The sequence below is a fragment of the Antechinus flavipes genome, chromosome 2 (genome assembly GCF_016432865.1).
Source record: "Antechinus flavipes isolate AdamAnt ecotype Samford, QLD, Australia chromosome 2, AdamAnt_v2, whole genome shotgun sequence".
NCBI classification, from domain to species: Eukaryota; Metazoa; Chordata; class Mammalia; order Dasyuromorphia; family Dasyuridae; genus Antechinus; species Antechinus flavipes.
In genome coordinates, this window is record NC_067399.1 from 276,183,998 (window position 1) to 276,209,702 (window position 25,705).

The window sequence follows — 25,705 nt, forward strand, 5'->3', positions numbered from 1 at the left end:
GATATAAGCCCAGTAGAAACACCAGCAGGATGATTTCAGAAAGGCTTGGAGAGACTTACATAAATTGATGCCAAGTGAGAACAAAATCACAAAAACACTGTACCCAGTAACAAGAAGATTATGTGATGATCAATTCTGCCCAAATTAGCTCTTTTTAACAATCAGGTGATTCAGGCCAATTCCAATAGATTTGAGATGAAGAGAACCATCTGCATCCTGAGAGAGGACTATGGGTACTTAATGAGGATTATTGTTGTTTGCTTGTTTTCTCAATTTTTTTTAATCTAATTTTTCTTGAACAATATGATATATGTGGAAATGTTTAGAAGAATTGCACCTGTTTAACCTATATTGGGTTATTTACTACCTAAGGGAAGAGGTGGAAGGAGGAAAATTTGGGAACACAAGGTATTGTATGAATGTTAAAGACTATCTTTGCCTGTATTTTGAAAAAATAAAAAGCTATTATTTAAAAAAAAAAAAAAAAGCTTGGTACAGCTTTGTATTTTGTATTCTTTCTAGTACTTATCACAGTGTTTGGTACAGAATAATAGAGCCATTAGGTGTAACCATGGATAGAGTGCCAGGGTTGAAGTAAGCATTACTTTTTGGCTTCAGATCTAACCTCAAACACTTGCTAGCTATGTGACTGGGCAAATTATTTAATCCTGTTTGGCTCTGTTTTTTTCACCTATAAAATGAGCTGGAGAAGAAAATGGCAAACTACTTTTATCTTTGCCAAGAAAACCTCAAAATGGGGATCATGAAGAATTGGACATAATTGAAAAATGATTGAATGAAACACTTAATGAATGCTTCCTTCATTCACATTTCTGATTTCTCAGCCTCCTTTTTGAGAGTTACCCCAGCTTTGCCTGAGTTTGAGTCTTGTGGGTTATCTTTAGATGGATGAACCTTTGCAGTCCAGTGTGCTATAGCAGAAAGAACACTGAACTGAGAATTAGGAAGGTCTAGGTTCAAATCATGCCTCATGCTACTATATGAGCCTACCTAAATTACAATTCCTCTGCATCCATTTCCTCATCTGTAAAATGAGGGGATTGAACTTGATGACTTCTTAGGTCCTTTCTACCTATAAATCTATGTATGGAAAATGCAGGAGTCTCTTTGAAGTAAAAGGAGCCACCTGGTAGAGTTAGCTGCCATTATTATAGAGTTATAGAGTATAAAGAACTATAGAGTTAGCTGTTATTATTGACAAAGTAATTTTTTGGTAAGTGTAGCTCAACCATATTACTGTCCTGCTCAGTAAACCCAATGACTTCCTATTTGCCTCTAAAATCAATTATAAACTCCTTTGACTTTTTTTTCCAGCCTAATGATGAGGTCCTGGTTTACTAATAGGGGTTGGCAGAGAAAGCCTGAAATACTATTAAGATAACTCCCTGAGGAGAACACTAATGGGGATTAGCCCCATCCCTTGCGGAGATCTTGGGTAATCTCACTTTACTGTATCCAATCAGAAAGCCAAGTTATGATGTCAAACTCCAGAGGTTAAATTTCCCCTATAGATCAGTCCATGACTTCCATCTCTGCTGAAACCCTTTTGGGTTAACTCATCACAATATTCCTTGTGTGAGCCTGTGGTGTCTTTCTTCCCATCTTTCCCCCGCCACTTTGTTCTTTTATAGCTACCTCACTCTTACGGTGCTAAACTCTATGGATTTGGCCTGTCAGTCAATAGCCTACTCCCATTTCACGGTGAGATTTTTCCTGGTTGTAAGTTCCAATGGGGAACTTGTCTTTTCTGCTGTTAAATGTTAAAATCACTTTCCAGTCTACCCTCAATATGTTCTGGATGATGTCCCTTTTCTAGGTTGTATTGCTCAAGCACTTTTAAGGTACTTAGAGCTTAGTATCTAACATCAAGGAAAAACTCAGAAAATAGGAATTTTAGTAACTTACTGAAATATAAAAGCAAAATTACAATTTAAACCACATCACTTCATGGACTTGAACAGGTAAAAGTTAATTTCTAATGCTGGGGAGAGGGGAAAATAGCTAAAAAATGGAAGACTATTAGGAAAATATATAGTGAAGTTATCATCTTTCAAGGTCAAAGGGACCTAACAGGTCATATAGTTCAGAAATATGAAAATCAACAACTTGCAGGCTCAACAATCCAGAACCACATTAAAATATAATTAGGAAATATTTATCAAAATAAACATAATAGAACATAGATAATATCAATGTGTGGTTTTCTAAGTCAATATGTAGCCTGCTAGGATCCTTATGGAAGGTCCTGTTTCTATTTGAGTCTATTACCACTGATCTAACTTTAATTTTATAATGAGGAATCAGCTCTGGCCCAGGGGCTTGGACTTCTACATGAAAGTTATTCCCTGATCCAATGTTCTCTACCCAGCTACATAGCTAGGATATAGCCCTGCAAAACTAGCTCTGGAAAGGGGTGCCAATTAAACAACTGACTCCCCAAGATAAACCTGTATACAAAGGCAATTCTCACTTTTGGAGAGTAACCCAACTGCCCAGGATACAAATTCTGAGAAGTCCCTAATGTTCAACTCAGAACACTGCTAAGTTCTAAAAACAATGTCCTAGATAAGGCAAAAAGGCCTCCCGACCTGCCTACTACAGCCCTACCAATGTCATGATTGATGAGTGCCTCACGTAATCCACTATGTCTAAAAGAGTTAGTCATGATTTACTTTACATCTCAGCTATCTTCTGGCCATTCCCCTTCTCCTGCCCATTTCCAGCTCTGAAACCATAATCAAATAAATAATGTCACTACAGTTAGGTTACTGGAATGAATTTATCAATATATTCTCCTAGGTCTTTACCCAGCCTCACTATGAATTTTCAAACCAAGTACATAGCCATTTTTCTTATTGATAAAGGTATATAAAAGGGAGTCCTTTTTCAATTATTCTTTCATGGAACATAATATAAAGTAGGACATCAATAAATATATGTGAATGAAGCAAAAGTCTTCTCTTATGTTTTATAAAAGAATAAGATTGGATGGACCTCAAATGTATAAAATGTAGACTAGGCAAGACTCTTAATAAGCAATATTATGGAGCAGACCTTTACTAATTAATTCTGCCTTACTGATAATATATTATCATATTGTTAATCCCTATTGGTGGCTCCTGTCTTGAAATTCCCTTGTATTTTTCCGTACTCCCTCTTTTCCTTAATCCCCAATTAAAACTTGTTTTCAAACTTTATTTTTTTAGTAAGAAGTAAAGGGTTGATAATAGTTTCAGGTATTATTACTCCCAAGAATTTTAACTTTTGAAGAGTGATTTTTCAAAACTCAAAATGAATTTTTTGGGAATACTTTAAAAAGTGACTATCCACAAGCCAGGAAAAAGAAAGAAATTAATGTCATTTCATAAATAAGATATTTTCCTTGCTAAAAAGAAAATTCTCTTCAAAAACCTGGCTGAAAGGTTGACCTACAACGGGGCTTCTTAAACTTTTCCCACTCATGATCTTTTTTTTTTTTTTGGCCTGAGAGATTTTTATGTAACCCCATCTCATATCTGAGCTGAAGTGTTTCTGGCAACACTCAGTACAAAGTACACGTGTGTTCAGAACTGAGACAGCAATGAAGTTGTATGATGCAACATAGGCCAGCACTGCCAGAAACACCAGATTCATTATGCATTTGACTTTGAATTGATTTTTGGTCATTGTGTTCAGAAACCTTTTACTGTTGTTAAATTTTTTTGTGACCCCACAGTTATATAACCCCATTATAGAGTTGAGACCCATATTTCAAGAAGCTTTGATCTAGAAGACCTTTTTGATATCCAATTTTATATTTCAGATAAAAATCCCAAAGAGTATAAGTCACTTTTATTTCCTTTTTAAATATACACATATAATATTTATTTCAAAAAGCACAAGAACATTATACAAGTCTTAAATTTACATTTTTGCAATAAAAGATATCAATATATGCATCATTTTGAATAACTTCTGAACTTCCGTTCATCTGGATGGAATCTGAATCAGTGGCATGAACATGTTACAATCACCATAGATTATCCTCACAGTGAACCAAAATGCATAGTAGGTTATGAAATGATGAATGACCATTAGTGGATGACCTTGTAGCTCATATATTAGAATAATAAATTAACTATACAGAAACATGTTTTTCCTACTGCAAAGATCTCTTGCCCCTTTTCTCCGGTCATAAGAAAAACATGCTTTAGGAGCATCCTCATGAACAGGTTCCTGGTTCAATAGGAAAAAAAGTGACTTTGTTTGTTCATGACTTCTGAATGCACCATTTCTGTGCTTGCACTATACAAGTGCAAACTGTTAGAAGGTTTCTTACATTAAAATTTTCTCTTTTGATATCAACACTGAACAATGAGCCTGCACACAAGTGCCAACACTATGTTGTGAGTAGGCCTCTATATGCTCATCTCTTGGGATAGATTCTTTGGCAGTCAAGATTTTACTAGCCACTACCAGGAAGTTCCTCTGGCAGCCCAATGGCTTAACAACAGGGTTTGTGAACTGAATGGAAAAGGTTACTAAAGCAGGAAGAAATTCTCCTTCTGAAGAATCTACCTTTGCTTCGTAAAGTTATTTAAATAGGGAATGAATCAGGGTGGAGATCAACAGCTAGCTGCTGTTGCCTGACACCCAGCAGAAATCCCAGCTAAATAATTAGTGCAACCTGCTAACTGTAGACGAGACCAAGAAGGAAGAAATCTGTGTCTTTCACCACATCAGTGAATTTATTAAACTGAGCACTGAACATTTCAAATCTCATCCAACTTGACATAATTCAAGAAGTTTCCTACTGTCGAGTTATCTTCTGAATGTTTTGAGTGCTTAGAATCAAAGCTGTAAAATTATTCAAGTATGACAGTCATGATTATTCTGATACCTCTGAAAGGTTCTTCCCTTTCCTTCAACAAAAGAAAAAACAAAACACAAAACTAAATACAAATGTATATCCTCAACACCTGGTTTATATACTTCTAAGTTCCCTGTCTTTATAGAGAAGTAAAAGGGTAAGAAAGCATCGTACATAAATGGAAGACAGTCCTCATTAAGGTCAAAATACATTCTCTGAATAGATCTTTCAGACTCCTAAGTTATAGGAGACATGGAAGCTACTTGAGGGCTTCAATTTATCTTTTTCTTAAAGCTTTGCATAACAAGTTCCCTTGATATAAAAATTATGGCTAAGAACCCAGAAAGCTATAGACAGATTCTGAAGAGCAGTATTATTTAAAAGCAAGGAGGCTCAATTACTGCATGTTACAGCAAGACAGAGAAACAGACTGTGGATCAAATGGCTTTTTTTCATTGTCTGTGTCTGTCATACAACTGAAGTTTATGAAAGGCTGCACACATATGATGAATTGAAGATTTAAAGTCTTCTGGGAAGACATAAACTGCTACAGAATTGGCCCAATATTTCTATGCTCAGTGGGGAACTGTTTATTATGGTTCTATGGCTACTTAACACCAGGATCCGAGCAGATTTCTGTCAGTTACATAATGGCACCAGGACAAAGGATGTGACCTTTTATTAGAAACAAAGCCCTGGAAAATGGAAAGTGCAGTTTTAAAAAGGACTGGGTCCATGATATTGATTTTAAGAGTCATTGTAACATCAGGGTGACTACACAATTCTAACCCTCAGGATTTTACAAGAAAAAAAAAAGCTCTAAAAAAAAATCTGCATTAGAGAAGGCAACTTTGACTAAACAGGGAGTTAGTTTAACTTCTGGTAGCAGCAGCAAGTGGCATATCTGGGGCATTTTCCCAGAATAGAAATGGCAACTTTTATTCTTTGGAATTTTCCCTCCATTCTAATAAAATTCTTGTCCTCTATCATTCTTTTTCTGATTGAATATATGGTTATGATGTTCAACTGTAAACTTGTCACTGCTGCTTTTCTTCTGCCATTTCCATACAAATAATGGTCCAGCTGATTAGAGCTAAGCAAAAGACCAGAAACAGTCATAATGAAAATTAGCAGCTCTACTTTGATGACTGGTGTCACAAAGATTTAAAAAAAAAAATCCAACAGCTTCTTATATGATGTTTTTGCCCCAAAATGCCACCAAATATGCAGTCAGAACAATGGAATGCCCTCCCGTTTCTAGCATGATTATTGACAAGGGGAAGGTTCTAAAGGGGAAAATGATTTCCTTAAACTATTAGCAGGATCTTAAACAATTGTGGGGCACACAAGTATTTTCTTCAGTGTTCTACAACAGAGACACGTTGATATAAGTATGCATATGCTTTATCTTGAGGCATCAAGCTTGCTGATTGAAAGCAAAAATCCATTAAGGGATATTTTATTGAAAGATGTGAATCAGGAACTGAGGAATGACCCCATTGCCACCCCCCACCCCCACCCCTCCTCAGTCATCCTAAATGTGTCCAGAATTCCAGATTTGTCTTCATTATTGCCTTCATCTGTGACTCTTCTGTGGAACTGGAACTCAAAGTAACTGCCAGTTGAATCCAAATAAGATCTGATTAGTTTCTTGACTCCTTGCAATTTCTTCTATAATACGATGTTGTTGCCAGAGCAAATGGAGTTTCTGATAACGCTCATGAGATAAATGCAGTGGGTTGCCCCTCCTTCATAGGAGAAGAAATGAACATACATGTTAGTTAGCTTGAGTGTCAAACAACCTCCAATACTTTCTGGCAGCCCACATAGTCTGAGATCTTGGGATGTCTCTGGATCCAGCACTTAGGCGCATAGTGGGCACTTAATAAATGCTTGCTGACTTAACATATTTATTTTACTGAAATAGTTTTCAGAGTAAGACTTGGGAGGCGGGGAGGGGAGGGAAGATAGCACAAATATTTACTCACACTTGACAAGTGGAAAAAACCTCACTCTGATTAAATTCTAACAATCCAAAACACAAGTCCATGAGTGAGAGACCCTAGACCTCAGGGAGATACTGGGAACTCCAATTTCTCCTTTTCAGCAGAGGAGGCTTACTGCCCTGCCCTCATTTGGTCTTACCAGCATGGAGAGGTAAGGGGTAGTTATTTACATATGAATCATCTTGTGATTCTAGGAGTAATTGTTACAGAGCAACTAACACAAAAGGGCTTTGACTTGGATCTTGCCAGTAATGAAGAACAGGAAATACTTTCTGGAATAATAGGAGACCACATACACTCAACCAGTAAATAATTTCCTCATAATCTGGTAACCTTCTATTCTTTTAGTTTTCTTTCCTCAAAATCCCAAATCTACTACTCTACAGGATAACAAATACCGTTATGATTTAAAAACAAAACAAAACAGTATAACTTAAGGAATTTTAATTTTCCACTTGAACTATTAGGCTTCTCTTTTTCAGGCATATTAAGGACAACAAAATTCTAGCATAACAACAATAAAAATCAGACTGTGTTCTTACAATGGTATTTAACTATGATTATTTTTTGATCACTGTTTAAAAATACTTAAATATACTAATTCATACTTTTATAATTGGAGCAGTAGCAAAATATTTAAAATATTACATGAAACAGAAGGTGGTATAAGAACAAGTCAATAATACTAATAGGACAAACTTAATATTTTTTCTTTGTGTTCAGAATTAGGTTGGTAAATGCAATCTGAATGTATACATGTGGCAAAAAAGCATCATTGAAAAACACTACTCTGTGACTCTGTAACATCAAATGTCCTTACTTTAGCCCAGGATCTGTTTCTCCATATTCATCCAGGTAAGGGGCTGGAAACAAGCAGCCTCTGGCTCTGCCTTCAATTAGGACCACTTTGCATTCCCTGATCCTGAAAGAACAAAATATCATTCATTTAATAACAGTGCTAGCACTGCACCGTGCCGTGCCAAAGTAATTCCAAGAGAAGTTTTATCCATTACAACCACAAGACAGATATCCAAATCCAAATCCATCAAAGAAGAATCATGGCTTTTATTAAAATTATGTGTTTAGAAATCCAGGTTATGGAAAAGTCAGTGAGTCAATGAGTTGTTAACGTTTATCAAGTGACCTTAATAAACAAGTTCAAGTTCAAGTAAGGATAAATTAAAAGTAACCTCAGAGGGAAGGTCCTAGAATTAAGGGAGGTCAGGAAAAACTTCCTGTAATGAATGGGATTTCAGCTGGGGCTTAAAGGTAGCTAGGGAAATCAGTAGGCAGAGATAGGAAGAGCATTCCAGGCATGAAGTAAAAGATGGAGCGTCATAAGCAAAAAGGCTTATGTCACTGGGATAAAAAGGGAAAAATCCCATAGGACCAAGATAAACGGATTCACAACTAGTAGCAGCACATATCAGAGGAAAAAGGATTGGAGGAAGTCCTATCTGAAACTGGAATATCTCTAAGAGGTGCTCTACAAATCTTAAGAGTCTTTTGATCTCTAACCAGATTGGGGTTCAAGTTGAGGAATGTTTTTCTTTTCTAGCTACTATCTAACAAAGAGTCAGAATATTGAGAAGCCAAATCCAGATCCCCAAAAGCTAAGAAGGATTTTATTTTTTAAAATAAAAGTTTTATTGTATTTTAAGATATAAAAATCATAGCCAGTATAAAAACAGTTGACCATATTTGGCCTTCAAACCATAGTTTAACACAAAAAATTCTTTAATTTTATTTCTTCACTACCTATAAGTAATGCATATCATTAGTGTGGATAATGTTTTCCATATGCTTTATGCTGACAGTACTCAAAAAGTATTCATTCTTAATAGTATGTGGGAGAAAATGTGTACATAAATTTGAGTAGGAGTAAGTAATTAATAGAGATAAGCTAGAAAACTTGAGGAAGAAAAAGATTTCTTGGGAAAAAAATAGATAGAAGTATTTTTCATGTGCTATCCCATTTGACCCTTACAATAAGACTGAAAGGTTAAAACTAAGGAGCTAAAGGACAAGCTGGTTGATATAGAAGCTGCAGATGTCCCAGCTTAGTGAAATACTATATAAGGAATTTGGTCCTTGGGCTTTAGAACTTGGTCAGGATTAAACCTTCTTTCCCCACTCTCTACTTTCTCCCACTTGAAACTCATTACTAGTCCTCATTACTACTATCCCTCTGACATCTTTCTATCAACTACTTTGAATGTATTTTCTATGTATATGGAGAATCTGAGTTCTTTGAGGTAAGGGACAATATTTTTGCCTTTCTCTGAATCCTCAGAAGGATTCAGAATGCTAGACTGACTGACTGAATTATACAAATGAATTACAAAACTAACAGTTGGTTATTCTATTCAAGTTCTTCTCCAATGCAGTATTGTGTTTTAAAGAAAAATTAGAGACTATGCTAGTCTGAAGGGTAAGTTCTTAAAGAGTCAGTCAAGTACAACCACAAGAAGGCCCTAGAAAAACTGTGAGATCTTTGAGTATGAATCTGGTAATGAAGTATTGTTTTTGTCTGGGGAATAATAACTAAGTTTGGGAAGGTTTCTTACTATAGGATTGACTACCAGGTAATGAATGGTGGAAGGGGTCAACAGGCAATCATCTTTTTAGGTGTTGAGATGGGTTGTTTTTTTTTTTTTTTTTTGCACTGATTTCTTTCACTATATGAAATAATAGTTTCTTTAATTATTTAATAGCAAGGTAATGCAAATTTTAGTTCCTTTTCTCTATCTCCATACATTTCTCCATACATCCATACATTCTTCCCAAGTCTGAATTTCACATATTCCATGGGCATCTTCAGAAAAATTCTGGCACAGGCAAAGTACATTTATATTGGGAGAACTGAAAATGAAAAAAACAGGGAATTTAAGAGCTAAAAGAGACCTTTAAAAGTTATCTAATCCTATAAATTAAGAAACTGAGGCCCAGAAAAGGTAGTTGTCCAAGAAAAGAGTCCTTCAAATGCATTAATTTTTTTTCCCCTCTCCTGTCCTTCTCACATTCCTCCCTCAAGCTCCTTCACTTTAAGGATGGTTTTCTTTTCTCTTTTCCAAAAATCTGGGCTGCTGTTGGCTTGTTGTCTATCACATGTCTTTTATTTGTTAAGCTTCTTGATCTATACTTTTTACTGGCTCTAGGTGCATGAGTTTTCAGCTGAAAAAGAACAGGTAGTAATGGTGGGGATAAAAGGGAAAGAGATAAGAATTCTTTCAAGTCCTAGCTAAAACTTCATCTTCCAGCCTTCCCTGGTCCCCCTTAATTCTAATATCTTCCCTCTGTTACTTACTTCTTTTTTTATCTTGTATGTACCTTATTTCCACGTGATAGTTTATTATACTCTTTCTCCCTCCCTGTTAGAATATGAGCTCTTTGAGGGAAGGAACAATCTTTTGCCTTTCTCTGAATCCTCCAGAGCTTAATTTAATGTCTGGAACATAGTAGGTACTATTATGTATATAGCAAAAAAAAAAAAAAAAAAAAAAAAAAAAAGTGCTTACTGACTTGCTGATTTACAATTTTTAAAATCAAAAACACATTTCTGGTTTTCCCGGTTATTTTGCAGACAATGATTATTTTATATTTTGCTTTATAAAAACAATGAACAAAATTTTAGTAGACATCTACAAAACTGTCCACAAAATCATCAAATAATATAGTCATTTGGCACATTTTTCAAGATAATCTAAAATTTACTCTTATGCTAAACCAATATACAAACATCACATCATTATCCATAATCACTCACAATCTTCCATTGTTAGGTTCCTTTTAGGGATTCTAGATTCCCTAAATTCATCATAAAAAAAAAAAAGTAAGTAACTCATTACTTACTTTAGAAACATACAGACCCCAGCTCCACAGTGAATGGCATGAAAAATACAGGCTCCAACTTCTTCTCCATTCACAATTTCTTGGCAGCAAATATTCTGAGAGCACAACATGGTTCCACAGAAGAGACACAGAACCGGGTGCTTTCGTTCATCATCTGAAGACCTTGGGCACCTTCAAAGTAAAAGAGAATACTGAATTAAAGTTGAGGAAAAAAGGTCATAGTACACAAAATAAGCAATATTTTTAGTCTTTGTTTTATAAAATCATGCATCTATTTCCCAAAAATAAAGCTCCTAAAAAGCAGGCAATATTTAATGAAAAACATTCCTCTTCTTTCCTCTAATACCTGACAAATAACTTTCATCAAAGTGTTTCTTGGTAATTTCATTGGAAGAAAAACTTTAAATTTATAGAAGCCTCATGATTTAATTAGATTTGGTAATAAAATGCAAACTGAATAACATTTACTTTGGTTGTAGAAAGAAGAAAAAAAATTTATTGAGACAAAAATTATGGATTTGATTATCCAAAAATTTTGCATAACAGCCAAATTTTTCTTAACAGAAAGCAATTGAAAAATATTTTCAGCAAATGTGATAAAAAAATGTGACTTCTGCAATCTCTAACCAATTGATACAAATCTATAGTATTTATTCCTCAATAGTAAACTGGCTAAGGGACAGTTTTGAAAGGAAGAAATACAAATTGCTAGTTAATAATTTGAAAAATTGTTTAAACTGTCCACTAAAAGAGAAATACGTATACAAATAACTTTAAGGTACCAATTTACACCTATAAAATTGGCAAGAAGAGTGAACGATGATAAAACTTAAAGTGAGGCTGAATGGGGAAATAGGCATGTTGTTGATGATAGGATAAATTAGGTCTAAATATCCTGAAAAACAATCTATCACAACCTCAGTGTAATATTCAATTTCTTGTCACTTTCACTCACTCCACATATCCAATCAATTGCCATAACACTATCACATCTTTTGAATATGTCCTTTTTTTTTACTCACGAAGCCATTTTCTGAGTATAGGCACTCATCACCTTTCACCTGAACTACTGAAGTGACTTCATTAGTCTCTAGGTCCTACTTTTCTCTACACTTCAATCTATCTCCTCCATAGCCACCAAAAGTGATTTTCCCAAGAGCATGTCTGACATATCTTCCATACCTTACTCAATAAAATCTAGTAGCTCCCTATTACCCTTTAGCATAAATTAGATATATGCCTTTATTTTGCATTTAAATTCTTTACAATCTAGCCCCATCCGACTTTGATCAAATCAAATGAGAGAGTATATATAATGTACTTTGCAGGCCTTCAAGTGCTTTAAAATGATAGGCACTATTATAGTGTGATGAACAGAGGGATTGGTTTTGGAAGCCAGGAAGAACTGAGGTTCATGTCCTGCTTCTGATACATGTTGGTTGTATGACCCTGGGATTTTAGTGGACCTTGAGTTTAATGAATCAGCCATATGATAGGGCAACCAGAAAATCTCAAGCTAACTTAACACTGCATCAACAGAACCATAATGAGTAAAGTGACCAAGGGGCTAGCCTTCAGTCCTTCTGTCCTCAACAGATCCCATTTGGTGTACTATGTCCAGGAAGGGTACCATATTTTAGAATGCACCATGACAGGCTGGATCATACTGAGAGGATGGTAAGAACACCGGAAATTGTACATGAATCAGTTGAAGAAATAAGAATTGTTTAATTAAAAGAATAAAAGATTTAAGGGAAAAAATTATCTTTTTTTTTTGAATAATTCCTTCTTACCTGAATTGAGAAGCCTGGTTTAGGAGATAGCTGTAGTCTTCTGGAAGTTCTATCAATTTGTTTCTTTTCCTAGGGTACCTAAGCATTTAATATAAGAAATCACATTTCATATGAGTACAAAGTTAAAATAGACTAGAGTGAGGGAAGAGAATTAAGATTATCAGAAGGGAGTAAATAAATTCTTATAATAAAAAAGTCTATGACACACACTAGCACATTTTAATTTACACTGTCTTTTTTTTTTTTTAATCTCCCTAATTATCTACTGTTAGACTGTGAATCTTGTTTTGCCTTAGCATTGTTCTGAGGACATAGAAAGAAAAGTTGAAAAAGCAGAACCCACCTGACCACAGTGTTTTTTCCTTTCAAAAGGCTTTGTAAGGCAGGATCAGAACACCACCTGTATAGCAGAATCGCACCCCCCAACAACAACAACAAAAAGGTGAGTATGATATCACAACTAAAAATCAACAGCCAAAGAATATGGCTTTTTTCTCCTACTCTTTGTTTCCCATTTCTCTTAATCTGACATCTCTTATCTTATTTTCCTTTAATTCCTTTCTTCTATAACTGTCATTATTATGTTATGCCATGGATTGTCATAATGATGTTATTATGCCATGGATCTTGATTATAAAGGTTGAAATGGAATAAACACAATATACTTAAATAAACTTTCATAACAGCAAGTTTAACAGTCCCAAATTCTAAGAATAATAAAATTTTGACTAAAATTAACATAACCTGTAACAATTACGCTCTACACAAATCATGACAGACTGATTGCAGGATAAGGGAATGTGGAGTATAGGAGAAGAAAGAAGGGAAAAAGAAGAGAGGGGCAAGAATGGTAGAGGAAGGTAGGGCAAGAAGAGAAGAAGAAAAGGGAGAGGGGGAGAAAATGTAGAGAGGAATGAAAAAGAGAAGAAAGAAAATAAAAGGAGAGGATGGGCAAAAGCAAAGCCAGCAGAGTTGACATTCTTTTAAGTAAGTAAGAGAAAGCAATTAACTTCCTGGTTGGTATAAACTTGCAGTCTTTCAAAATTTCTAAAATTCTGCATTATCCCAATACCCAGTTAAAATGATATTTTGCCTGTTTAGTACCTCTGGAGTAAGGGGTTTATAGTATCACGATATTCTTGGAAAAGCAGGAACAGATTGGTGGGTAAGGATAAATAGCTACAGAGTGCATTGAATTGACCTTCCTCACAAACTGCAAGAGAAGAAATACAAGTTTAGTAAAAATATATTATCTCATATTAGGGATCATGTTAGTAGAGTTTCTATCTATTTTATATCCTTTGTAACTTCATGATTTTGAAGTTTACAAATAAGTCATCATCTGTGCAGTGAAACCATATGAAAGAACAAAACAAAACATTAGGAAATATCTGTGTATTCATAATTGCTAGGGAAAAAAACCATTTACTGTATCAATAATTTTAAGAGTTACAAGGCATATATGTTGGCTAAAGTAAGGTTTTAGTCAAGAGGTAAATTCACCCCTTTGATTTAATATGTCATGAGAAAAGATTGAAGCTTGTGGAAACTTACAACCTAGAGGGCTTTCTGATTCCTAAACTCAGATCTCAAGGTGCAAAAACCACTATTTGATAAGAGCTAACTCAGAAAGTCCTAATAAAAATGGAGTGAAGGTGAAGTTAGAACAAATCTTGGTTCTGGGTAGTATGTTCCTGTAGAAAGAACACTAGGTTTCAATTTAGGGGTTTGGTTTGATTCCTGACTTTGTTACTTTGAATCTGGATGATGTTGGGGAAGTTAAAACATCTCTGGTCCTCAGTTGCCTCATCATAAAATGAGAGGGGACCAGTTATTGAGATCCCTTACAGCTTAAAATCACATGGACTATGTATAATATGATCAATCAAAATAAAAGCCAAATTCTTAAGTACTAAACAAAACTTATGCCTAAGAATCTGAAACCAGATGATCCCATCTGTGAGGCAGCAGAGCAGGAATCTTTAGTCCAACGGAGTGTTATTCTAAGTTAAAACAGGCTTTATTCTTGCTTTTATGTTAAAGAATACACATTCACTAGGCCAGGCATGGAGGGTTGGGTTATCAGGCCATCTTTTCTGTTGATACCATCTATTATCACAGCCAAACAAAGAAGAAATGATACATATCTTATAAAAACATGCTTCCAACTGCACCTGTTCTGTCTTCATGTGTACACTTTACATGTGAAAGGACTATTCTAAACACAGGCCAAGATGTGACTTGAGAATATGAAGTTTTTTTATGGTATCATTTCTGACAGATCTGAAGATGCAACATTAGCTCAATGCCAGGGCTAATCTATGTATAAAGTATGAGAACAGACTGTGTTTGTTTCCATGGGAGAGTTGTTTTCCTACTTTATTAAACTGTATAGCTTCTATTCTTGAACTTGAAGGAGGAAACTCTCTGGTTTATTTTCAGTACAGAATACTATTCTTTTTTACCTGAAAGTAATTCTTCAGGTGGTGGCACTCTTAGCAAATAATGAAAAAATAAAGCAGCACATCGAAGGTAAGGGATAATGCCTTTCTTCACACAATCCCATAAATACCAACCAGGAACATCACAGCTGATACATCTACAGGACAGAAATTTCAAAAGAGTATAAATCAAAATAGTGAAAAGAATGTAATCCTAAGGTCTTAAACTTCATTTTCTTAAAACAATAACAAAAACAGAATTTTTGCCTATATTTTATTTTCTAACTATTTAGGACTAAAAAAAGTTGAAGATATGTTTATTTAGAATTTGTTCTATAATTTTCTGGGAGGGAAAACAATATTTCTAACAACTTTCACTATTTTCTATAGCAATGAAACCATTCTTCCCCCTACTTCCTGTCCTTTTTTTATTATGAAATTATATTCATTACAAAATGAAAAAAAAATTTAATCATGTTTTTAAAAAAATTAAAGCAATTAAGAATTTCATGCTGCAAAACATTTTACTTTAAGACTCATATTCTTTGAATATGAAAGTATTACCCACCAGTTATAAATCAGAAAAATATAAATAATAAAACACCAATACAAGTAAGTAGTTACAATATCAATCAATATTCTCTTGGCTTCTTTGCTATTTCCCTGTTATAAGAAAAAAAAAAGGAAGACTGGGGAAGCCTGGCAGCAAATATACAGGAATAAAATAGAAGTGTGATACTTTAAACTTCTGTAGTATCAAAATATTTTACTAACATTACTTAGTCTTGATTTCTCTAAAATGACCAAGTGTGTAGCTAAATGAAGAGTCATAAAATGATCACTTGAGTTACAGAATTGAAAGAATAATTTCTATATTCCTGTAACATTCCTTTTAAAAAGTTAGTCCAAAGTCCATTTTATTTTCAGAAACAGTTTAGGTTATTTGTTCACATGGTCCACTGAGGCCTTACTTCATAAAATCATATTGTTATCACAGACCTTATATTTATTCATCAGTGGCAAATAAAGTCAAACATTAAATATAATAATTTATAAATACAATGAAATTACATAAAACATTCATATTATTTATAAGACTTACAATTTATATATGTTCATAATTATTAATTTTATTCATGTAATGAATATTGTAGAAATAAATATAATATTCATAATAATTCTACAATGCAAACAGTCACCATGTGCATATGGCTACATTTTATTCTCGGATAAGAAACTTTGCAGTATAATCTAAAAGGACTTTTATTTTCATAATTTTTAAAGTATTTCCTCATTTTCCTTAGTCTCATGCCTTTTAACAGAGAATGTTTTATTTTGATAATAAATCTGCTAATTGCATCCCAAATACTTCCCTTTTCTCTTCTAGTTGATTCCCCTTCTTTCTTCATCCCTCCTTCACCTGTGAAATGCTTTACTTACCTATCTAAGTTAGTGCAAAATGCTGCTGATTGACTGTGGGTTCGAAGTGGGCTTGAAAAGTTATAATCAATCAATTCTGTTCTCTAGGAGTCTATCACTGCTCTCAGAGAGAATATCAGTCTTCCTTAGCATGCTAATAAATTTTTTGCTTTCTGTCTGATCTCTCCTTTTAACCCAAAATTACTAGAACCTAGCTAGATAGGTATGTTTTTCCCAAAAGATCCTACTTTTCTTGGTTGAAAATTTTCTTGAACAAACTCAAAGTGCTACTTACCCACCAATATACTGAGAAATTTCTGAGTAGAGAGAAGATGCAGAACGAGCCTCCTCACTTTCTTCTTGTAACTGGGTAGGTAGGCTGTCTGTGAAGAAAATAACCCATAAAGTGATTTCACTTATTTACTTTCTCAGTTACAAATTTCAAACCCTATGTTCCAGGGGGCGGAGATGCTTTATATGGCCTTTAAAAAAATGCAAAAGGGGACTTTTGACTTCAAATGGTTAATTCTGCAGATTAGTACTGTTATGTCAACTTTGCTAGATCAAGACCTTGCCAAATATGGGTGTTTAATAAATGTTGACCATTAACATAATAATCACATAGATTAGCAGTCATCTACCTACCCTGAGTGTCTAGGAATTTTAGCCAGGCTGGTAGGAATTCAACCTGCAAATGGGGAAGCAGATTGCTGCTCCTGCTGCTGCTGCCACCAAGCTCAATCTTAGAATCATAGGGCTGGAAGGGACTTTGTGAGGTCATTTAGGTCATCCCCCTGTCTTCACGCAAGGCCATACCTAAACCATCCCAGAAAGATGAGAATCTATCTTAATTTTTAAAACTTTCAGAGAAGGGATTTCCACAACCTCCCTTGTCAACCCAATCCAATCATATGAAAGTGCTTCATATTCCTGAAAAATTATAAATTGCCTTTAAGCTTTTAGGCTGAAAAATATGCCATATACTTTAGTTTTTCCTCTTATATTTTATCTCATGCTTTTAGTTTTCTATGTTTCTCTTCTGAATTCTTTCTGGGAATTCCATATCTCTCTTTCATGGCTGATCTTATAAATGTCCACAATACTCAAAGCAGTATTGAACATAAAGGGTAAGGAAGTTTTAATGTCTCATATTATTTATGTATTCTTAAGTTTTTCATTTGAAATTTACTTAAGTTATACCACTAGTAAGGTATACTATAAGGTAGTATAATAGAATAGTGTTAGGTTTAGATGAGGAAAACCTGAATTCAAATCCAGTCTCAGACATTAACAGGTTATATGACCTTAAACAAGTCACTTAATATGTCTGCCTGAGTTTTCTCAATTGTAAAACGGATAATAACAGCACCTAACCCCCAGAGTTGTTGAGAGGATGGAATGAAATAATACTTGTAAAGCACAATGCCTGTACATGGTAGATACTTAATAAATACTTTTTCCTTTCTCCTTCCACTACAAGACACTGTGCTAGGAGCTGTAACATATAAAAGGATGAATAAAGGAAAAAAATGAGGGAGGATAAGAGAAGATGTGCTTACAAAAACCTATAATACAAAACTGAACATAAGGGAATAAAAAAGGTACAAAGTACTATTAGAATTCACAGGATAAATTCCTTTCCACTGGCAGGACTTGGAAAGAAAAGAAGATCCATGAAAGAGATGGTTAAGTGAGCTGGGCTTTGAAGAGTTTTTTATAAGTAGAATTTAGAAGAAAGAGAATTCTAGGTGTTGGGGTAAAAACAGTGATCAAAGCAATGGAGATAAGAATGTGTAAATAATGTTTCAGCAATGGGAAGTTGTTCAATTTGGCTCCAATACAAGATTCATGGAGTGCTTAAGTGATATATTTGGAACAATAGATTGGGATTAGATCAATGAAGGCCTTGAGAGATATGATGGGGAAATTGGATTTCATTTGGTGGACAATGGGGAATGAAAGTTTTGACATAACAAATGACAGATTTGTTAAGACTGGAATAATGGCAGTAGAACATGTAGTCCACACAGTATAGGTAAGGTGTAATGTAGGACTGAATTTAGATAGTGAAAACAGGACAGAAAGTCAACAGATGTAAAATGTATGACAGTAAGGGTTGGTTACAGAAGAAGGTCTAAGATGTTTTCATGTATGTATGTATGTGTACACATATATGAGATATACTGGTTTAAACTTTGATTTTGTGTGTGTGTGTGTGTGTGTGTGTGTGTGTGTGTGTGTGTATCAGTGATTCTCAAACTTTTTGGCCTTGGAACCCATTTATACTCTTAAAAGTTAATGAAGGCCATCCCAAGGAACATTTACTCATGTAGGTTATACCTATCAATATTTACCATATTAGAATTTAAAGTGTCATGGTCATTATCATTAAAATAGTTTTGATCTTATAGACTCCTTGAAAGGATCTAAGGGACCCTTTAAACCATAGACTAAGATATAGATATCTACAGATAACTATTTATATAATTTCTACTAGGCCTGGAAATGGAAAGACCAGCTAATCATTGAAGACTTACTTCATACTACTTCCCTTAACATTTTTTGTTATAGCTCAACTGGCCTACCTGCCATTCCTAGAATTTACCAAACCTTGAATGAATGGTGTAATCAAACTGTGCCTATTGGAATCCTTAACTTTTGTCAAGGATTAGCACAGGTACAATCTCTTTGGGAAGCCCTTCCTGACTGTCCCTAGTGCTCTCACTCTTTTCAATTGGATTTGTATTTACTTATCTGTTTACATGTTAGGAGCAAAAGGTACAGTGGATAAAGTGATGGATACAAAGACAAATAGACCCAAGTTCAAATCTATTTACTATCTGGGCAAGTCAACTGGCCAGTAATGCTCTACTCAAGTTCCCTATCTGTAAAATGAGAGTAACAGTACTTACCTCCCAGGGTTGTTGAAAGGATCAAATGAAAGTATTTGTAAAGCTTTGTGTAAACTTTAAAGCACTGTATAAATGTTAAGTATTATGATTATAATATGTTTTCTCTTCTGGTAGAATGGAAGTTGTTTTAGGTCTGGATACTATTGCTTTTGCCTGAGTATCTAGCACCTGACATGGTGCTTTCCACCTCATTGGTACTTAATGGTTATTGAACTAAAAAGTGCCTTTTTTCATTATAGTATTCTTACACATGCTGCATTACTCAAAAAAGTAAGCGCCCTTGAAAGGAATGACTTTTTCTTGGTTTTTGTCACTGTATCCCAAATGCATATTGTGTGTATATGAGGTGACAAATAAATATTTGCTGAACTAAATAAAACAGGTATGAAATCTATCTGACTAAAGTCCTGTTCCAGTTCCATTCTCCCTCTCAGGAGTCAGATTCAAGAATGCAGAAGTCAAAGCTCCATTGCTGAAGTGCAGAGAAGTTATTATGCTCTGACCCCTTATTTTATCTCTTACTAGATCTGAGAAGCTCATCATCAAAGTTAGAAAAGTTCATTGTAAAAGAAAATAATGATTTTTATTTCCCCAGGAAGACAGAGGGAATGGCTGTGAGAACACATAAACAAACAAAATCATAGTTCCCTGAAATATCAAATTATGTGACATATAAATGTACCTCTTCCTTCAAATATGTACTTAAAAATGATCTTAATGTAGTTATTTATATGTGAATTCAAGGAGTAAAAAGATTAATGCAAAGCAATCATCTTTTCTATACTGATAACCTTCAAATACTGTTTTATTTTCAAAGCCCCACTTATAAAACTGGCTGCTATTTATAGCTCTGATCTTTGTCATATAGATCTACCTCATCCTCACCATTTATAGGGTTACTACTCCTTCTTTTAGGCAGAGTCTAAACTCCTTTATCTAATTTTTCTGGAAGAATTTGGATCATACTAATCAGTCTCCTATGAAGTCCTAAAGCACTTTTGGTCTATTATTCATTTGGTTCTTATTATAGCCTATCTACTGTTATCAAACTTTTAACTAGGACAGAGCAACTGGAATTCTGGTCCAGGACACCAATCCAAGATCACTGAAAGGTATCTGTTATAGTTCTGGTTGTTAGCTACTATGTTATGTTATGTTACCTATAAACTAAGAGTACAAATGCCTTGAAGTCATACCTCTTTGTTTTCTTCAGCGACCCTAACACATAGAAATTATGTGTTCAAAAATGTATTATGTGATTAATCACAAGTGGTACAGAATTCCTGGATATCTTCTACTGGTTAATGGGAGAAATAAGACCTGAGGAGGGAAAGGGATAGGAGGGGGAAGGAGAGAAGAAAAGGGAGGAAGGGAATGGGGGGAGTGGCAAAGCTATAAGAAGTTACAGTTTAATTGCATACAGTAGGCATTTAATAATGGTCTAGTGAGAAATTTATCAAAAGACTGCTGATCAAACTCTATCTGCTAAAAAAAAAAAAAAAAGCTAGTCTATCTGTTGTCATTTGCTAGCAAATCAGCTGTGTGACTGGTCTAGGACTGCACTTTGGTTATGTCCTGCCAGTATTTTTCTACATGGTGTACGGCAAATAGATTGCTCAATTCAGAGCAATTGTTGTGAGGAAGGTATTTTGTAAATCACAAAAGAATGAAAAAATTGAGTTATTATCTACATTGTTATTTACCATGAATTTCCCACTGATTTCTTTCTATATCACAAACATTTTGTATTTTTTATACCGTATGCTTTTTTAATTATTACACTATATCCTTTTTTATGATTTGCATATGCTATATAACTCTGCTGTAACACATTAAATTTCATTCTCTTTGTTTCTGATCACTTCTCATGAAATTGAGATCATTCTGAAAGAAGTATCCATCCTTATTACTATATCTTGAGCTTGGTGTCATCAGCAAACAATATAATAATTCACAAAGTTATGGGAGGAATTCTCCACCCCCCCCTTTTTTTTTTTTACTAAGACTATCTGGCTCCACCTAATCTCCTGATTTTCTCACCATTTATAAGCTACTAGGTGATTCCTTTGCTATACATTATTATAGCCCATACACTAGGGTCCCTGGTCACATTCTTGCTTATTATCTGTCAATAGGAAAAAAAATTGGAAGGATTTTAAACTTTGAAGATGCAGACATGGTTTTTTTGTTTTGTTTTAAAGAATGTTCTCAATTTTGTCTCTCCAATGATGCCTTTTCATCCTTGTTAATTAATGTTGGAAGAAATGTTTATGTTGGAGAATGCTAAAGAATCTCAGTCAATCTTTTAACAACGAGTGGCCTTTTAGGGAATTAAGGAACAAGGAATATGAAGTCTGAGTGGATCTCTGATATGGTACCAAAGCCATGAGTGGCTCAGCAATAGAGATCAACTTTCTTCTGAGTCCTTCTTGAAAAGCCAACATACTTTTGTCTTATTATCTATCCTTATTTCTCCTAAGGCATTTATTCTTTCTCATAAGCAGGAGCACAATAAAGATTCACTGTAAGTATGCCCAAAAGCCTACTTAAATGCAGCAAATTTTGGCAAGCCTGTTAAATGACTAAAAGTGTGAAGAGATATATATTAAGGGTAATATTCTTATGGAGAAATTGAAGCTGTAGTATCTGGAATGAGAAATTTTAAGAATCCAAAAGCTATCTACATGTATCTATGGCAGTATCAGAGAAATGAGGACAGGTAGTTCAGTTGTATAATTTTCTCATAGTCATTTTTACTTTTCCCCTCACAATTAGAATTTATTCTTAAGTAAAAGAATGATGCTTCACCAAAAAAAATCACTGTAGAAATATGGGATGACTTATCATAAGCAAAATTAATTCTCTGTGCTATGAAGACAGAAAAAAAAAATGAGTATAGAGGAAAGGAATGTTATACATGGCCACCAAAGTGGAGGGAACTTTACCTGTCTCTATGGTGAGAAGTATCTGGAATACATGAGCCATCGTAATCAAATGGAAGAGATAGAGGTGGTTATAGGAAGAGCTAACTGATGAAGGTTGCAAGGCAACAGCATCATCCCAATACAAAGATGGGAAAGAAGAAACAGCACCCACCTGTGAAAGGAAAAAAGAAATGAACACCAATATCTGTAAAGTAAAGACCAACAAAATCGGTCTCACAACTATATGAAAATGTTCCAGAGTGGTTTAAATTTTCACAAACTTTTACTACCACTTACACAGAAAAGTACCAAGTAATATGTCACTGGGTATAAGAGGTTAAGTTGTTCTTGTCACCAAATTGGAAGCAGCTATTAAAGAGGTTAACTCCCATCTCACCATCAGGACAACTCTCCAAAGTGACAGATATGCCAGCAATAATGAGTACTAGATCAGGCAGAAAGCAAAGAGAGCCAATAAGCCAGATTCCTTCCTTAATTCAATTTCACTGAGTATCTAATATATTTTAAAAACTGGGCTAACTTTCGCATTGATACAAAGATGATTAAAACATTCATTTTCTTAAGTTTAAAATCTAATAGAGGAATGAGACAAGTACACATGGTAGAATGCACCAATTGAATATAAATCAAAGGATCATAGTAAAATTTAGACTGGAAGGAACATTGGAAACCATCTAATCAAAACCTGATCCTTATCCCTTAAGGGTTCCTGTCCTCCAGGACAGCTCAAAATGTCATCCAATGCTTGTCCTGAAGGCAAGCAAAAAATGTTTTGGTTGTTGTTGTTGTTTTAGGGTCAAGTCTCAAAAAAGCTAAAAAGTGCTTGATTACACAAATTTACAAATCATCATGTGAAATCAATTTAGATGCTTCAGTCAAATTAAATGACAACATCCAAAGAATCTTCCCATTGTTTACCACCAAAATATATAGAACTAGTCAAACCATGAGAACTTAATTTTGTATTTTCCCTACTGATTACCACAGTGAACTAATTGTGCTATAACAAATTAGGTCCTTAACCCACACTTAACACCATATACCAAGATAAGATCAAAATGGGTCCATGACCTAGGCATAAAGAACGAGATTATAAATAAATTAGAGGAACACAGGATAGTTTATCTCTCAGACTTGTGGAGGAGAAAGAAATTTGTGACCAAAGATGAACTAGAGACCATTACTGATCACAAAATAGAAAATTTTGATTATATCAAATTAAAAAGCCTTTGTACAAACAAAACTAATGCAAACAAGATTAGAAGGGAAGCAACAAACTGGGAAAACGTCTTCATAGTCAAAGGTTCTGATAAAGGCCTCATTTCCAAAATATATAGAGAACTGACTCAAATTTATAAGAAATCAAGCCATTTTCCAATTGATAAATGGTCAAAGGATATGAACAGACAAGTTTCAGATGATGAAATTAAAACTATTACCACTCATATGAAAGAATGTTCCAAATCACTATTGATCAGAGAAATGCAAATTAAGACAACTCTGAGATATCACTACACACCTGTCAGATTGGCTAAGATGACAGGAAAAAATAATGATGAATGTTGGAGGGGATGCGGGAAAATGGGGACACTAATGCATTGTTGGTGGAGTTGTGAACGAACCCAACCATTCTGGAGAGCAATCTGGAATTATGCCCAAAAAGTTATCAAAATGTGCATACCCTTTGATCCAGCAGTGTTTCTATTGGGCTTATGCCCCAAAGAGATACTAAAAAAGGGAAAGGGACCTGTATGTGCCAAAATGTTTGTAGCAGCCCTGTTTGTAGTGGCTAGAAACTGGAAAATGAATGGATGCCCATCAATTGGAGAATGGCTGGGTAAATTGTGGTATATGAATGTTATGGAATATTATTGCTCTGTAAGGAATGACCAGCAGGATGAATACAGAGAGGCCTGGAGAGATCTACATGGACTGATGCTAAGTGAGATGAGCAGAACCAGGAGATCATTATACACTTCGACAACGATACTGTATGAGGATGTATTCTGATGGAAGTGGATTTCTATGACAAAGAGACCTAACTGAGTTTCAATGGATAAATGATGGACAGAAACAGCTACACCCAAAGAAGGAACACTGGGAAACGAATGTGAACTATTTGCATTTTTGATTTTCTTCCCGAGTTATTTTTACCTTCTGAATCCAATTCTCCCTGTGCAACAGGAGAACTGTTCGGTTATGCAAATATGTATTGTATCTAGGATATACTGCAACATATTTAACATTTATAGGACTGCTTGCCATCTTGGGGGGAGGGGTGAAGGGAGGGAGGGGAAAAAAATCGAAACATAAGCGAGTGCAAGGGATAATGTTTTTGTAAAAAATTACCCTGGCATGGATTCTGTCAATACAAAGTTATTATTAAATAAAATAAAATTTAAATTAAAAAACAAAAAACAAATTAGATCCTTAACATATTTACTGAATATTAAATGAATGAATAATATATTTAACTGAGTCAAAGACCCAGAATTCTCCTACTCAACAATGGATATAAATTTAAATGAAAAATATTTTTAAAATAAAGAAATTTAAATCTCTTTTCACTGCTCAAATACTCAAAAAAAACTTGGATATGTGATCTTATTAATGGGATTAATTCCTCCACTGATACAAGCAGCAACTCATCTATGCTTATCTGTCCTCTATGTCTCTTATTCTGGTGCCCCTTTAAGTTTGCTGCATGAAAGGCAGGGATGGAAGTGGGGAAGGAGGAGTTGTCTTTGACTTCTCCTAACAACACAAAGATACCAATGGACCTTCTGGGTTACCCATTCTCTCATTTTCAAATCACTTTCTTTTTTGATCTTATGTGTCTCAGATGACATGATCTCTTTTTTATGATTCTTTCTTTGTGATGTATTACAATTTACTCATGACCACCATTTTCAGTGGAAGGAGCTTTTCCACTGTTCTCTGGATGACCCACAGAATTTCAATTCTTTTAAAACTATAGCATTCTGTTTTTTGCAATCATATAATCTTACCAGAAATAAAAATTAAAACAATGCATCTTTATTTTAGGGAGAAATCTGATGTCATTAAAAAAAACTTTGGACTTTTCCTAAAATAGTCTATCTAGCACACTTCTGTTTAGGTCTAAGTCCAAATGACTGTCCATTTTTAGTGTATATATAGGATATGTATACATTGATGGATAAACTATATCATCTGTCCAATAGACATTTTGTTTAGTTGTTTTTTTCTTTAAAGACTAGTTAAAACCGAACTCTTTTAGGTGACTGTGTTTCATTTAAGAGCTTCAACAATGTTTCAATGTTTGATACATTTATTACAATGATATTTACAAACAAGTGCATACAGAGAATCTTATGATCTACAGAGAATTCTTGTTTGATTTGAGGTCTGGATCATCTCTATGACAGGGCAGGTACATATTTCCCTACTTTATTCCTTGTTTGATATTAATAATTAGAAAGTTACCA

At 34.5% G+C, this 25,705-nt stretch overlaps 1 protein-coding gene across 2 annotated transcripts in view; it reads right to left on the bottom strand.

Moving 5' to 3' along the window:
• Positions 1 to 3,835: 3,835 nt before the first annotated feature.
• Positions 3,836 to 25,705, bottom strand: part of UBR1 (ubiquitin protein ligase E3 component n-recognin 1) — a 153,875-nt gene continuing 132,005 nt past the window's right edge. Inside the window, exons 39-47 of one of the 2 annotated variants that reach the window (XM_051977172.1) lie at positions 22,239 to 22,389; positions 16,677 to 16,764; positions 14,987 to 15,120; positions 13,626 to 13,734; positions 12,865 to 12,921; positions 12,522 to 12,599; positions 10,729 to 10,899; positions 7,697 to 7,798; positions 3,836 to 6,618 (exon numbers count right to left, since the gene is read on the bottom strand). In XM_051977172.1, the coding sequence (XP_051833132.1) occupies positions 6,477 to 6,618; positions 7,697 to 7,798; positions 10,729 to 10,899; positions 12,522 to 12,599; positions 12,865 to 12,921; positions 13,626 to 13,734; positions 14,987 to 15,120; positions 16,677 to 16,764; positions 22,239 to 22,389 (1,032 nt within the window). In that variant the 3' untranslated portion in view covers positions 3,836 to 6,476. Of the gene's footprint in view, positions 6,619 to 7,696; positions 7,799 to 10,728; positions 10,900 to 12,521; positions 12,600 to 12,864; positions 12,922 to 13,625; positions 13,735 to 14,986; positions 15,121 to 16,676; positions 16,765 to 17,009; positions 17,198 to 22,238; positions 22,390 to 25,705 lie in introns of those variants that run through there. The other variant, XM_051977173.1, reaches the window with a different exon arrangement.